Source organism: Salmo salar, chromosome 24 (assembly GCF_965601325.2).
Source record: "Salmo salar chromosome 24, fSalSal1, whole genome shotgun sequence".
In the NCBI taxonomy this organism is placed as follows: Eukaryota; Metazoa; Chordata; class Actinopteri; order Salmoniformes; family Salmonidae; genus Salmo; species Salmo salar.
The window spans coordinates 39,162,905-39,178,296 of record NC_138314.1 but is presented as its reverse complement, the minus strand read 5'-3'; the positions used below and the strand labels follow the sequence as shown (position 1 = coordinate 39,178,296).

At 40.9% G+C, this 15,392-nt stretch overlaps 1 protein-coding gene across 2 annotated transcripts in view; it reads right to left on the bottom strand.

Annotated features, from left to right (window-relative positions):
• Positions 1–13,698, bottom strand: part of LOC106585836 (glutamate receptor ionotropic, delta-2) — a 623,881-nt gene extending 610,183 nt beyond the window's left edge. For both annotated transcript variants that reach the window (XR_001324086.3, XM_014172508.3), the window contains exon 1: positions 12,849–13,698. Coding sequence is in view for 1 of the 2 variants with exons in the window: in XM_014172508.3 (XP_014027983.1) it covers positions 12,849–12,936 (88 nt within the window). In the remaining variant the exon portion in view is untranslated. The remainder of the gene's footprint in view (positions 1–12,848) is intronic.
• Between the last annotated feature and the right edge of the window lie 1,694 nt (positions 13,699–15,392).

The window sequence follows — 15,392 nt, the reverse complement described above, 5'->3', positions numbered from 1 at the left end:
ACACCATCCTAGAACTCGTTAGTACACCCCCACCCCCCTAGAACGCTTCTTTACACCCCCCCACCCACCTTGAACGTTTCTTTACACCCCCCAACTTCCTAGAACACTTCTTTACACCCCCCACCTTCCTAGAACACTTCTTTACACCCCCCACCTTCCTAGAACACTTCTTTATGCCCCCCCACCCTCCTAGAACTCCTCTTTACCCCCCCCCCCCACCTTCCTAGAACTCTTCATTACACCCCCCCACCCTCCTAGAATACTTCTTTACACCCCCCCACCCTCCTAGAATACTTCTTTACACCCCCCCACCTTCCTAGAACTCTTCATTACACCCCCCCACCCTCCTAGAACACTTCTTTACACCCCCCCACCCTCCTAGAATACTTCTTTACACCCCCCCACCCTCCTAGAATTCTTCTTTACACCCCCCCATCCTCCTAGAATTGTTCTTTACACCCTCCCCCACCATCCTTGAACTCGTCTTTAAATCCCTCCCCCCACCTTAATGATGTTACTGTCCTATTGTATATAGTGTAGTTCTATTGTATATAGTGTAGTCCTATTGTATATAGTGTAGTCCTATTGTGTATAGTGTAGTCCTATTGTGTATAGTGTAGTCCTATTGTATATAGTCTAGTCCTATTGTATATAGTGTAGTCCTATTGTATATAGTGTAGTCCTATTGTGTATAGTGTAGTTCTATTGTATATAGTGTAGTCCTATTGTGTATAGTGTAGTTCTATTGTATATAGTCTAGTCCTATTGTATATAGTGTAGTTCTATTGTATATAGTGTAGTTCTATTGTATATAGTCTAGTCCTATTGTGTATAGTGTAGTTCTATTGTATATAGTCTAGTCCTATTGTGTATAGTGTAGTTCTATTGTATATAGTGTAGTCCTATTGTATATAGTCTAGTCCTATTGTGTATAGTGTAGTTCTATTGTATATAGTCTAGTCCTATTGTATATAGTGTAGTTCTATTGTATATAGTGTAGTTCTATTGTATATAGTGTAGTTCTATTGTATATAGTGTAGTCCTATAAGTTGCAACACTTCAGTGAGTTGCTCTACTTATATTGGACACAGTGGGGGTCTGAATGATGATGAGGTGGAGGGCAAGGTTTCACCTTTCCTGAGAAAACAGAGCCATGTTCCGTTTCAGGGTCACATGAAATCAAAGGAATTAGTGGGGCAAAAACAACAATATCTAGATGATTAGAGTAGGCTTCTCCTAAAGAGGATTTAAAGCTTAACTTTTTAAGATTTACAAGACTTATGCTTAGGACAGGCAGTAATTGAATAAGGTATTTGCATAAGGATTACCGCATGAGTTATAATTCGTTTTATTTAATACAAAGAAAAAAAATATCTGTCAAAAGTAAAACTGTCCAAATATGCAACCTTGCATGCTTTGATCTGCTGAAGAAAAGTTTATGGGCATTCTGTCATTAGCCCCGACAAAGACATTTAGACATTTCTTTTAACAATAATCAGATGTTCTGTGGAAATATTCTCAACATCCTTCCATCAATTTCTTGGAATCGAGGATGCCAAGTGCATGGGATAAAGGAAGTAAATACAGTAGTCTATTTAATTAAAGCTGAATATATATTTCAGCCTAAGCGCAACCTGATCACTAGGTTTTCTATAAAGTTAATGGATGGAGCTGGAGAAATGGAACCACCCTCAAAATCAAAGATGGAGCTATGGAAGGACTGACAATCTGTGAGATGAGATCAACATGAATATTGCACAGCAGTAGCCATTTCAGATTACACCTAAAAAGAACATAAACAATAATTTCCTTATGCTTATAGTGTAGAGGAAAGATGGGGTTAGAAACATAGGAGAATGGGAGGAAGAGAGAAGCAAGGGTTAAATATTTCAGCACTCTGGCTCTTCTTCATCTAAGAGAAGACAGGTGAAACGAGGGGTGGGGGAGGCAGAAGACAAAGATATCTGAAGGCATTCTACCCATTGTGAGTTTGAGGTGAAGAGGGGAGGTGACGAGGGGAGAAAGTGAGAGGGCCTGGAGAGAAGGGAAGAGAAAACAACAAATGAAAGTAAAAGGCCAAAGGGCTCTAAAGAAGGCAGGGTAATGATTACCACAGACACAGCCTCTCCCAAAGAGGCTCAGCTCCATCTCTCTCTGTCTGGAGAGAGTAATGTGGTGCTTGGTAAAGCCAGGCATTTCTCTCCTGGCCTGACAGATTTCATCCCCTTCTTGTTCAACTGTTTTGTCACTGTTATGTCGAGTATGACTCGTATTTACTTTAAAGAAATATATATTTTTTTTTTTGTTGCATATTTTGTTTCCCTCTTGCTAGTCAGAGCTGTTTGTCCAACAACAATGACGTCCTGACTACAAGTGATACAGTCAACCAATAAACGACATATTGGTCCTTTGGGTGGTGGACCATTCTTGATACACGGAAAACTGTTGAGCATGAAAAACTCAGCAGCGTTGCAGTTCTTGACACACGCCAATCCAACTGTATTTTGATTCAGTATTTAATACTGTATAATAACAATGACTGCTTGCATCTGTGAGCCTGGTTGTTCAGTGCTATGTGTAAAAGACCAGGGTTAAAGATTAATACTGAGGCAAAATGTAACTACTAGATTAATGCTGAAGTAAACTGTAAATACTAGATTCATGTTGAAGTAAACTGTGACCACTAGATTAATGTTGAGGGAAACTGTTACCACTAAATTGATGCTGAGGTAAACTGTAACCACTAACCACTATATTAATGCTGAGGCAAACTGTAACCACTAACAACTAGATTAATGCTGAGATCAACTGTAACCACTAGATTAATGCTTAGGTAAACTGTAACCACTAGATTAATGCTGAGGTAAACTGTAACCACTAGATTAATGCTGAGGTAAACTGTAACCACTAGATTAATACTGAGGTAAACTGTGACCACTAGATTAATGCTGAGGTAAACTGAGACCACTAACTACTAGATTAATGAATAGGTAAACTTTAATCACTAGATTAATAATGAGGTAAACTGTAACCAATAGATGAATCCAGGTGAAAGCTATGATCCCTTATTGATGTCACTTGTTAAATCCACTTCAATCTGAGTAGATGAAGAGGAGGAGACAGGTTAAAGAAGGATTTTTAAGACTTGACACAATTGAGACATGGATTGTGTATGTGTGCCATTGAGAGGATAAATGGACAAAACAAAATATTTAAGTGTCTTTGAGCGGGGTATGGTAGTAGGTACCAGGTGCACCGTTTTGAGTGTTTCAAGAACTGCAATGCTGCAGGGATTTTCATGCTCAACAGTTTCCCATACTTATCAAGAATGGTCCACCACCCAAAGGACATCCAGCCAACTTGAGACAACTGTGGGAAGCATTGGAGTCAACATGGGCCAGCATCCCTGGGGAACGCTTTCGACACCTTGTAGTGTCCATGCCCTGTTGAATAGAGACTGTTTTGAGGGCAAAAATGTTTTGTACACTCAGTGTAGATTGGAAAGATGACTGGAGCAACAACGATTCAAGGTGAATCAGAAGGCAATGTCCAAGCCTTTGCAACCATATCAAATCAAATCAAATTCGTATTGGTCACATAGACATGGTTAGCAGATGTTAATGCAAGTGTAGCGGAATGCTTGTGCTATATACTGTATGTCTGGATCATTGTTATTGACTATTAATTGAAAGGGGTCAGCTAACCTCCATTGTTCAGCTAATTGGCACTAATCATTTTAGGGAAACTGTCAAATCTTTTGTCTGTCTTTAGTTAGTGCGTAAAACAAAATGATTCATTATTTCAAAACAAAAACAAATATCTAGTTCCCATTGAATAAGTCTTCTTTGGGATTTCTATTGCTTCTATTCATACTTCAACAACAAAAAAATTCAACGTTCTATTCATTTTTTACTGCCTAACTGGAACTGAGAACCCACTGGAACTGAGGGGGAATCAGAGAACCCAGGTGAAACCTTTGTATTCACAGTTAATTCTGTCAGTCCAGGAGAGAATAAAACCTGACATACAATTAACCATGCTTAACATTTTCCATTCAAGAATATGTATAATAATCATTATCATGTACCAGGGAAATAATGCCTGCCGCGCGAGCCTTGATTGGCGTGCTCACTGTACTGCGGTGCTGCAGTCAACTGGGACCTTGTCCTTGTTCACTAAACACACAGGAAATTACTCTCGTTTTCAACATGAGGGCTTTGAAAAGACGATGCAGCCGAGAAATGTTCTCTGCCATGCACCCTCTGAAAAATTGAGAAATATGTCCAGCTAACCCATGTACTGTATATTAATATAATATATGCCGTTCAGCGGATGGTTTTTATCCAAAGCAGCTAACACGGTAGTGCGTGCATACATTTTCGTAGCGGTGGCCCCAGCGGGAATCGAACCCATGATCCTAACATTGCAAGCTTGGTCCTTTTCAGCCAATTTTGTGAATTCAGTGCGATTTGCTTAATTGTTTGTGCAGTGTGAGCAATCCAAAGGAACTCAGGCCCCTCAAACGAGCCCTCGAAGCGAACCTACAGTAACCTCTCAAGAGCTGGTCTGAGTTCAGTTCGCTGGAATCCCGAGGTTTGGTTTCCTTTTTTAGGGCAACATGAACACAAGGCTCTACAGGTTCGCTTGTCATTATTCCCGCACCACACACTAGGCTACAGCAACACAATTTCCCCTGGCATAACCCATCACATTGGTGCCACAAAAGAGAGAAGATTATGAAATAACGTGTGCTGTATTTGGATATTGATTAGCGATTGTCAAGGATGCACAGAAATTCCAAAACATGTGTGGAGTTTTATACTGACACTATTACTTGTTTGCAATATGTGATATATAGGCTAAGAGAGCTTCATAAATTGTTTATTCGATTGTGGGGTTTGAATTGTGAGAAGACAGCAATATTATGGGAGAATCACAATAGAGGTAACAAAATCAATGCTAGCTCTTAAAGGGGCAGTAGCCTACATTGGGTTTTCAATTACCAATAATATTTACATGTTAATGTTATCTTCTGATAATAATTATTATGTTTCATGTTTTAACTAAATGCAACCTATTAGCTTCCAGAATGAAAGTAGGCATATGTAGCTGTCCGATAACACGTTCTGATGGAATGGCTTGTCCTGCACTTTGTAAAAACCCAGAGTGCATTGAGTGAATGTTAGGAAATGATCTTGGTTCCTTTCTAAACATAACAATGTGAAAGCAGACAGTTCTTTTGCCTTTTTCTTTACCTCAGCGTCCACTTTAAAGAGGAGTGAGATCGGTTATTTTAAAAAGCACTACAGTTCCTTCAAGAAGTATTCACACCCCTTGACTTTTTTGTTGTGTTACAAAGTGAAATTAAAATGGATTTAATTGTCTTTTTTTTGTCAACGATTTACAAAGAATACTCAGATTTAAGTCAAGACTGTAACTCGGCCACTCAGGAACATTCACTGTATTCTTGGTATGCAACTCCAGTGTAGATTTGGCCTTATGTTTTAGGTTATTGTCCTGCAGAAAGGTGAATTCATCTCCCAGTGTCAATGGAAAGCAGACCGAACAAGGTTTTCGTCTAGGATATTGCCTGTGCTTAGCTCCATTCTGTTTATTTTTGTATCCTGAAAAACTCCCCAGTCCTTAACCATTACAAGCATACCCATAACATGATGCAGCCACCACTATGATTGAAAATACGGAGAGTGGTACCCAGTAATGTGTTGTATTGGATTCACCCCAAACATAACACTTTGTATTCAGGACAGAAAGTGAATTGCTTTGCCACATTTTTTGCAGTATTACTTTAACGCTTTGTTGCAAACAGGATGCATGTTTTGGAATTCTTTTCACTGTCAATTAGGTTAGTATTTTGGAGTTACTTCAATGTTGTTGATCCATCCTCAGTTCTCTCCTATCACAGCCATTAAACTCCGTAACTGTTTTAAAGTCACAATTGGCCTCATTGAGAAATCCCTGAGCGGTTTCTTTCCTCTTTCCGGCACCATGCTCAAAGGGATATTGAATGTCTGCTTTTCTTTTACCCATCTACCAATAGATTCCCTTCTTTGCGAGGCATTGGAAAACCTCCCTGGTTTTTGTGGCTGAATCTGTATTTGGAATTTTTGTTTTATTTCCCATTTATTTAACCAGGTAGGCTAGTTGAGAACAAGTTCTCATTTACAACTGCGACCTGGCCAAGATAAAGCAAAGCAGTGTGACACAGACAACAACACAGAGTTACACATGGAATAACATGGAATAAACAATAAACAAGCCAATAACACAATAAACAAGTCAATGACACAGTAGAAAAAAAAGAAAGTCTATATACAGTGAGTGCAAAAGGCATGAGGAGGTAGGCAATAAATAGGCCATAGTAGCGAAGAATTACAATTTAGCAGATTAACACTGGAGTGATAAATGAGCAGATGATGATGTGTAAGTAGTGATACTGGTGTGCAAAAGAGCAGAAAAGTGAATTAAAACAGTATGGGGATGAGGTAGGTAGATTGGATGGGCTATTTACAGATGGGCTATGTACAGCTGCAGTGATCAGTTAGCAGCTCAGATAGCTGATGTTTAAAGTTGGTGAGGGAAATATAAGTCTCCAGCTTCAGCGATTTTTGCAATTCGTTCCAGTCACTGGCAGCAGAGAACTGGAAGGAGAGGCGGCCAAATAAGGTGTTGACTTTGGGGATGATCAGTGAGATATACCTGCTGGAACGTGTGCTACGGGTGGGTGTTGTTATTGTGACCAGTGAGCTGAGATAAGGCGGAGCTTTACCTAGCAAAGACTTATAGATGACCTGGAGCCAGTGAGTCTGGTGACGAATATGTAGCGAGGGCCAGCCGACTAGAGCATACAGGTTGCAGTGGTGGGTAGTATAAGGGGCTTTGGTGACAAAACGGATGGCACTGTGATAGACTGCATCCAGTTTACTGAGTAGAGTATTGGAAGCTATTTTGTAGATTACATCGCCAAAGTCGAGGATCGGTAGGATAGTCAGTTTTACTAGGGTAAGTTTGGCGACGTGAGTGACGGAGGCTTTGTTGCGAAATAGAAAGCCGATTCTAGATATGATTTTGGATTGGAGATGTTTAATATGAGTCTGGAAGGAGAGTTAACAGTCTAGCTAGACACCTAGGAATTTATAGTTGTCCACATATTCTAGATCAGAACCGTCCAGGGTGGTGATGCTAGTCGGACGGTTGCGGGCAGCGAACGGTTGAAAACCATGCATTTGGTTTTACTAGCGTTTAAGAGCAGTTGGAGGACACGGAAGGAGTGTTGTATGGCGTTGAAGCTCATTTGGAGGTTTGTTAGCACAGTGTCCAAGGAAGGGCCAGAAGTATACAGAATGGTGTCGTCTGCGTAGAGGTGGATCGGGGAATCACCCGCAGCAAGAGCAACATCATTGATATATTGATACAGAGAAAAGAGTCGGCCCGAGAATTGAACCCTGTGTTACCCCCATAGAGACTGCCAGAGGTCCGGACAACAGGCCCTCCGATTTGACACACTGAACTCTGTCTGCAAAGTAGTTGGTGAACCAGGCGAGGCAGTCATTATAGAAACCAAGGCTATTGAGTCTGCCGATAAGATTACGGTGATTGACAGAGTCGAAAGCCTTGGCCAGGTCGATAAAGACGGCTGCACAGTACTGTCTGTTTATTTATTAACTTGGCTTTCGAAGACTTTAGAGAGGCAGGGCAGGATAGATATAGGTCTATAGCAGTTTGGGTCTAGAGTGTCACCCCCTTTGAAGAGGGGGATGACCGCGGCAGCTTTCCAATCTTTAGGGATCTCGGACGATACGAAAGAGAGGTTGAACAGGCTGGTAATAGGGGTTGCAACAATGGCGGCGGATAGTTTTAGAAAGAGAGGGTCCAGATTGTCTAGCCCAGCTGATTTGTACGGGTCCAGGTTTTGCGGGGGGGGGGGGGCTGTTGCCCGGGGTTGGAATAGCCAGGAGGAAGGCATGGCCAGTCGTAGAGAAATGCTTATTGAAATTTTCGATTATCATGGATTTATCGGTGGTGACCGTGTTACCTAGCCTCAGTGCAAAGGGCAGCTAGGAGGAGGTGCTCTTGTTCTCCATGGACTTTACAGTGTCCCAAAACATTTTGGAGTTAGAGCTACAGGATGCAAATTTCTGCTTGAAAAAGATAGCCTTTGCTTTCCTGACTGACTGTGTGTATTGGTTCCTGATTCACTGCAAGACTGAGGGACCTTACAGAAAATTGTATGTGTGGGGTACAGAGATGAGGTATTCATTCAAAAATCATTTTAAACATTATTATTGCACACAGAGTGAGTCCATGCAACTTATCATGTGACTTGTTAAGCACATTTTTACTCCTGAACTTATTTAGGCTTGCCATAACAAATGAGTTGAATACTTATTGACTCAATACATTTCAGCATTTCATTTTTTATTAATTTGAGAAAAAAAAATTGAAAATCATAATTCCACTTTGGCATTATGGGGTATTGTGTGTAGGTCAGTTACACAAAATCTCAATTTAATCCATTTAAATTCAGGCTGTAACAAAACAAAATGCGGAAAAAGTCCAGGGGTGTGAATACTTTCTGAAGCATTGTATATGTGAAAACACCCTAGGCCACACAGGACCAGCATACTATCTATATGGCATAAACAACACAGTCCTCGGGCCTACAATAAGAGAACTGGTAAAACACATGAATGACTTGGTTTCCTCTCTGCCTCTCTATGCTATGTTCTTTACTCACTTCTCTCTCATTTATCTACAACCTTCTCTACTACAGTTCCACTCCCTTGTCAAATGTAAATATTTGTGTTGTATATACAGGGCACATTTGTAAAAGAGACCTAGGCCTCAATATGTTTTCCCTGTTAACATAAAGGTTAAAGTCTTGTAAAATAAAAAGTAGGATGTCTGTATCTGTACACAGCATGCTCAATGATTTATGAGCATATGAAGCTCTGTGGCCCTTCTAGTTTATTTAACCTTTATTTAACCAGGAAAAGACCCTTGAGGTTAGAAACCTCTTTTATTGGTTCTAGGTAGGGCTAAAGTGCAGGAGTGCCACAGTTAGTGAGTGGTAGTGGTGCATGTGTTCCCATTTGCCATGTGTGTTTTGGGACTGGCCCGCTGGAAAACCAACAGAGATTTCTGGAGGACGATTCACTCCAGTGAACTGTGAGGAAAGGAGAACGTAAAAGACTTTAGTGTGACCCATTAGTGGAGTCGTGCAGCCAAGCCAATGGACCAACTTAACATGGCAACTAATTGAGCATATCCTGGAACTATCAGCAGGCTTTGAAGTCGATCAGTCAATTAGAAATATATGGCATGATGAACATACAGGCTAGCAGAGCCTCCCTTTCACTGGGAGTTCTATTGTGGAGCACACTTGTGCAGCCGTTTGCCTTTATAACGAGGGCCGTTTTATAGTGCTGTAAATTCACTGTCAACTCTCTCTCTACGCTCAGAAAACATGCACAACTGCTCTTGAATGGAGGCAAGGTTATTGGTACATGCCTAAGCGCCCCGTTGGCTTCCCATCCACACACACACACACACACACACACACACACACACACACACACACACACACACACACACACACACACACACACACACAGCTGGCATCGGCATGCTGAGGTTAGCCTGGGCGTTAGGAGGGGATTAAGCCAAAAACCTTTACAACACACATACTCCTCATCATCAGTTTGTTCTTGGGATAAGGGCCTCAATTGTTCTCCAAATATATCATGTTTGAAATGGCCCAGTCCACCTGGCCTACCCTACCTTACCTGCTGACATTTTGTAATAATAAGGATAAAAACAACATGTAGAAGAGAAAGAATTAATGTAATAAATTGCAATGATATACTTTAGCTTGTCTCTGTAAAGCCTTGTACCTTATTCTGGAAAAGGATATTCTAATTCAATTCGAATAAATATAGAGGCAGCGATTACAGAAAAGTCCTGAAAACAGGATTTTCTTTAGCATACATTACCTGCAACCCCTCACAATCACTCACAATACTATATGTCTATGTCACTTCCAGTACTGCAGTCAGACATCCTAACACAGAGGAAATCTTAAATCTTCTGCAAAAAAAAAAAAAAAACACGGGAGTTGCAGATCTGTTAGAGCTCATAGATACATAACTCGATGGGCGGATAGATAGGAATCACTTCACACAAACGTGCTCATTGTTAAAACGGAAGGAATCTTGACAGCTGCGAAAACGGGTTAGCAAAACACCCAGGAACATCCAATAATAAAAGCTCACATATTTGAATTCCACTACCATGGCAAAGTCAAAAATGGAACAGTGGATCAAGTTCTCTCTTATATTACAACTGAATAAAAAATCCTCTTGAACCACACATTCTCCCTGAGGAAGATGTAACCTATTATTTGGTTCAGATCATAAATAATGTGAAAATTATATGATTTAAAAGATAAATAATAAATATGTTTTCCTTCTTAGGAGTATTGGGAAGTGTTGAATATAAATAGAAAATGACCGTTTGAAAGGCTATAAAGACTCAGAACAACCACTAGGGGGAATATAATAAACCTAACCCTCCAGCATTTCGAGTTGGGCACATTGGATTTGACCAGGTGCAAAACATAAACAGAGGCATCCACTTTAAACAGGGAATCATGAATCGTAAGCGGGGGCAACAAAGTAGCCTGAAGTGGGACTGTCGTGCGGGAATGTTTGCCTCCTCTGCATTAGTGCATGGTGAGCGGGTGGATGTGGTGTGTGAGGACGGTGCCAGGCAGCTCGGATAATACCAGGGACTTTGTTGCTTTCCAGCGACATAAATCACAGTGACTTTCTGAATAGCCTCATAAAGCGGCGGGCCATTGCGATGCAGTGCACGGCACACGGGCTCTCCCTTCAGCATGCAGATCATTAGAAGGCTCCTCGGCCATCAAGTAATGCGCGCGAAATGAAAATGCCTAGCTAAAATTCCCGCGTCACAGGAAAGGATGATGCGGAAGTGCTATCTCTGGGTTGACGTCAGGGTTCTCCCCCCATTCTTTCTTTAACAGCAACAAAGAGATTAGGAAGGATTACTTCTGACATCGTCAAAGTGATGTTTAATATACTGTAGTTTTTCATTCCCCTGACCTTCCACTCGTTTTGGTAGACAATGAAGGCCTAAAGACTTCAATTAAAGCATTTTGTTCCACAATAATTAGGCCTACGGTACGCCTACCATGTTTGTTTTTATGCTGTCTTGATTTCTCACTTGACCGTGCAATGCAAGGATATCTCAAAACAAACAAGTGGCCTATAGTCTGCCATTTCCATCAGGGAGGGAAATGATAGGGGTAACCTTTCATGTAGTGATTCTAAATAGAAACGTCAAAGAAGGGAAACGAACTATCGATTGGGGGTTGGGAATAAAACAAAGGCTCAAAAACACAACCAATTTTTATTTATCGAGGATAAGAGAACAAAAACGGGTTATTGGCATTCAGGTGAAAAAGAAGAACATTAAAAGTAGGCTACGTTAAAACCGGGAAAATATTCAATATAAATAGGATAAATATTCCCCGTTTTTCACTGGAGTAAACTAACCTTGCCCAAAGACAAACCATAAACGAATCCCTGATCTTGACAAACAGCTACAAATAAGCTTCTGTAAATCACCTTGGCGTACCCTGGCTAATGTTTCTGATGCATTAAATTGACTTTTGTCAGGTGTGCAACAAGCCAGAAATGCATTGCAAAATAATGACCTCACAATAGACTATCATAGAGTATTGGGGGTTGGAATAATCAAATATAAAGAAGGCCAATGTACTAAACAGGTTAGGGGATTACAAGCTAATATATAGAAATTGTGGTTTTAGATTAGGTAAACCTGTAGCTTTTTATGTTAAGCACATAGCCTCTAGGCCTGTAAGCTCTATCGGGTTTATCTTGCTTGTAACATTTTAAAACCATCAGTGTGCTGCAAGGTGTGATCGTTGACACCCTAAATTGGTGTGCATTTCTCTCTCTCTCTCTCTCTCTCTCTCTCTCACACACACACACACACGCACACACAAAAGAGTGGATTTCCCCCCATTTGATATCACAATTTATGTCCATCCAAATAGTAACCTATATATCTGCGCACAAGACATGCACAAGACAGACATCTCTCAGCCGACCCTTCTCTTACATCCTACATTATAAGAAGTATCTAACAACAATTTTCCTACACCCCTTTTCGATATGCCACTCAACATTACCACACTTCCCACAGCGGTAGGCACGAGCCTATATTGTTAAGGCTATTCCAGCTGCATTGCATGTAGGTTGCATGTATATGTGGATACATTGTTTCAAGAAAAAGAATATCAGCATATTCCTTCCTAATCCGCAGACATCACGGACTTTTCATATCACCTGTTTTCAGGTAGCAGGCGATTTGAGACAGTAAACACAATACCCATAGGCTAATCACTATGTTCATATTACATTTTAGTTATTCACATTTCCCGCCTTTACGTTATTAAATAGAAAAACATAAGATGAAATACCCTAATTAAAACATACATGGTAATTATGTGCAAAACTCAGCAGGCAACTTCATTAGCCATTATGCGCAATGGCGCATGCTGTTAAGTACATTATTATTTTTTTGTGGGGGGGATTAATTGCTTATATTTAATAATAATGTATCCCGTACCAATATCATGCCACGGGAACTGACATTGTCCACAGCGTTAGTGGTGTGTGGTGGTACAAATGATTTGCGTATACCAAAATCTATGCAGAGGCAAATCTATGCACAGAGGCATGGCATCCGTATTAGCCTACTGATGTTGGAAGAAGGCAACTTACCGATGTGTATGATTGAATCAGAAAGCACGGGCTCCCACTCCTGACTCCAAAATATGCCAAGGAACAACACTGCTGAAACAACTTTCATGTCTCCCACAGTTTAAGGCTATTTTCCCAAGAAGCGCCGAACAAGATGCGTGTGATTTGCTAGTTTTAAATCCCGAAGAACCAAGATTTAGTCCATATAGGGATGGATCTATCTCTTGATGGAGTTTGCTTCTTGACTTGAATGTAGCTGTTCTCAGTTAAAAGGTAAGAGATAACCAGTTACCCTGTTAAAAAATCCAGTTACATCAAATCATGCTGAAAGCTATGGGGTTCTCCACAGCCGCTTCCAACGCTGACGCATCCGATCAATCCAAAACTGGGGATGAATGCAAGCCAAATGCAATGTTTGCTAAATATTAGGGAAGCACGGGTTTGCTTTTCTCAGACGCAGGTCCTGGGCTGATTTGGTCCGGACCGTAGATTCTGCCTCAGACACGACGCATTTTGCAAGCTTTAATGAATAAAACGAAACGCAAAACTTCAATTTTCATGCGGATTCTAATACTGTATCCATCACTGACATTTAAGACGTAAAAAAGGAGAACTCATTCATATTTAACAAGGACCACCATATTCCGAAATACTGGCAAGCGTATAGGGACCACTCTTTTCTGCGACAGAAAATCAAGTGAAAATTCGCCACGGTGCGCGCGATGACCACTCCGCATGCGGATTGTCTCTAGCAGTCGGAGGGTGAGGTATACTGTGTGGGAGAAGGCCCTGTAGAGAGCCAACTACACGGACAGCAGCAGTTGCCAGCCGCGCATTGTCTGGACCAGAGTTACCTGGGAGGATGACTGACGGAGGCAGGGAGAGGAAGAGATGCACAGAGGGCGGGGGGTAGGCTATCTAAAATGAACCGAGAGGGGTAATCTGGCCAAGCTCCGCCCTGGTTCAGTGGCGGGCACTCCATCTCCATCGGTCTCATAAACGGGGGTCCCTGGGCATAATCTTAATCTGATGACGATCCTGGATTAAGGATCCTGGAGGATAACACTTTGGCACGTGATCGCTTTTGCACAATAGCCTACATTTCAGGAATTGAAGGTGGGAATAAAGGGAAATCATCTTGTGTTTTAAATGTCTATATTTTCAATCAAATGTCATTGTTTCACAGCCAAAACCACTGGAAACGGTTCATATTGTCTCTATCCAGAGAAATTAGGGTTAAGTGTCTTGATCAAGGGCAGATCGACGTAATTTTCACCAAATCGGCTCGGGGATTCAAACCAGACAACTTTCGAATACTGGCCCAATGCTCTTAACTGCTAGTCTATCAGCCTCTTACAGGTATTGCCCCATAACTTTCATGCAACATGGATATTCACTAAAGAAGACTGATTGCACTAGAGTAGACACTGGACATAGTTTACACATTGTAAAAAGTAACTGCTTAACTCATTAAAGAAATTGAGTAGTCGCTACTAAAAAATATCCAATGGTCAATAGAACTAAAATCATAAAAGTGGAACTAACTCATATGTCAATAACATTTCTAGTCACTTAATGTTTTTGAGTACAGTTAAATAGTAGGTTATTGAGTAAATATAACTATACTGAACAAAAATATAAACACAACATGCAACAATTTCAACAATTTTACTGAGTTACAGTTCACATAAGGAAATCAGTCAAATGAAATAAAGTCATTAGGCCCTAATCTAAGACTGGGCAGGGTCGCAGCCATACTGTAGGTGGGCCTGGGAGGACATAGGTCCACCCACTTGGGAGCAAGAATTCGTTTTAACCCACAAAAGGGCTTTATTATAGACAGAAATACTCCTCAGTTTCATCAACTGTCCAGGTGGCTGGTCTCAGACGATCCAGCAGGTGAAGAAACCCGATGTGGAGGTCAGCATGCCAATTGCACGCTCCCTCAAAACATGAGACATTTGGTATTTTATTAGGATCCCCACAAGCTGTTGCAGAAGCAGCAGCTACTCTTCCTGGTGTCCACACAAAACATGAAACATGACATAATACAGAACATGAATAGACAAGAAGAGCTCAAGGAAAGAACTACATGCATTTTTTAAAAGGTATGCGTAGCCTACATATCAATGCATACACAGAAACTATCTAGGTCAAATAGTGGAGAGGTGTTGTGCCGTGAGGTGTTGCTTTATCTGTTTTTTGAAACCAGGTTTGCTGTTTATTTGAGCAATATGAGATGGAACAGAGCTTTCTTGAATTTGTTCTGGATTTGGGGACTGTGAAAAGACCCCTGGTGGCATGTCTGGTGGGGTAAGTGTGTGTCAGAGCTGTGTGTAGGTTGACTATGCAAACAATTTGAGATTTTCAACACATTCATGTTTCTTATAAAAATAAGAAGTGATGCAGTCAGTCTCTCCTCAACTCTTAGCCAAGAGATACTGGCATGCATAGTATTTATATCAGACATCTGTGGCATTATGTTGTGTGACAAAACTGCACATTTTAGAGAGGCCTTTTATTTCCCCCAGCACAAGGTGCACCTGTGTAATGATCATGCTGTTT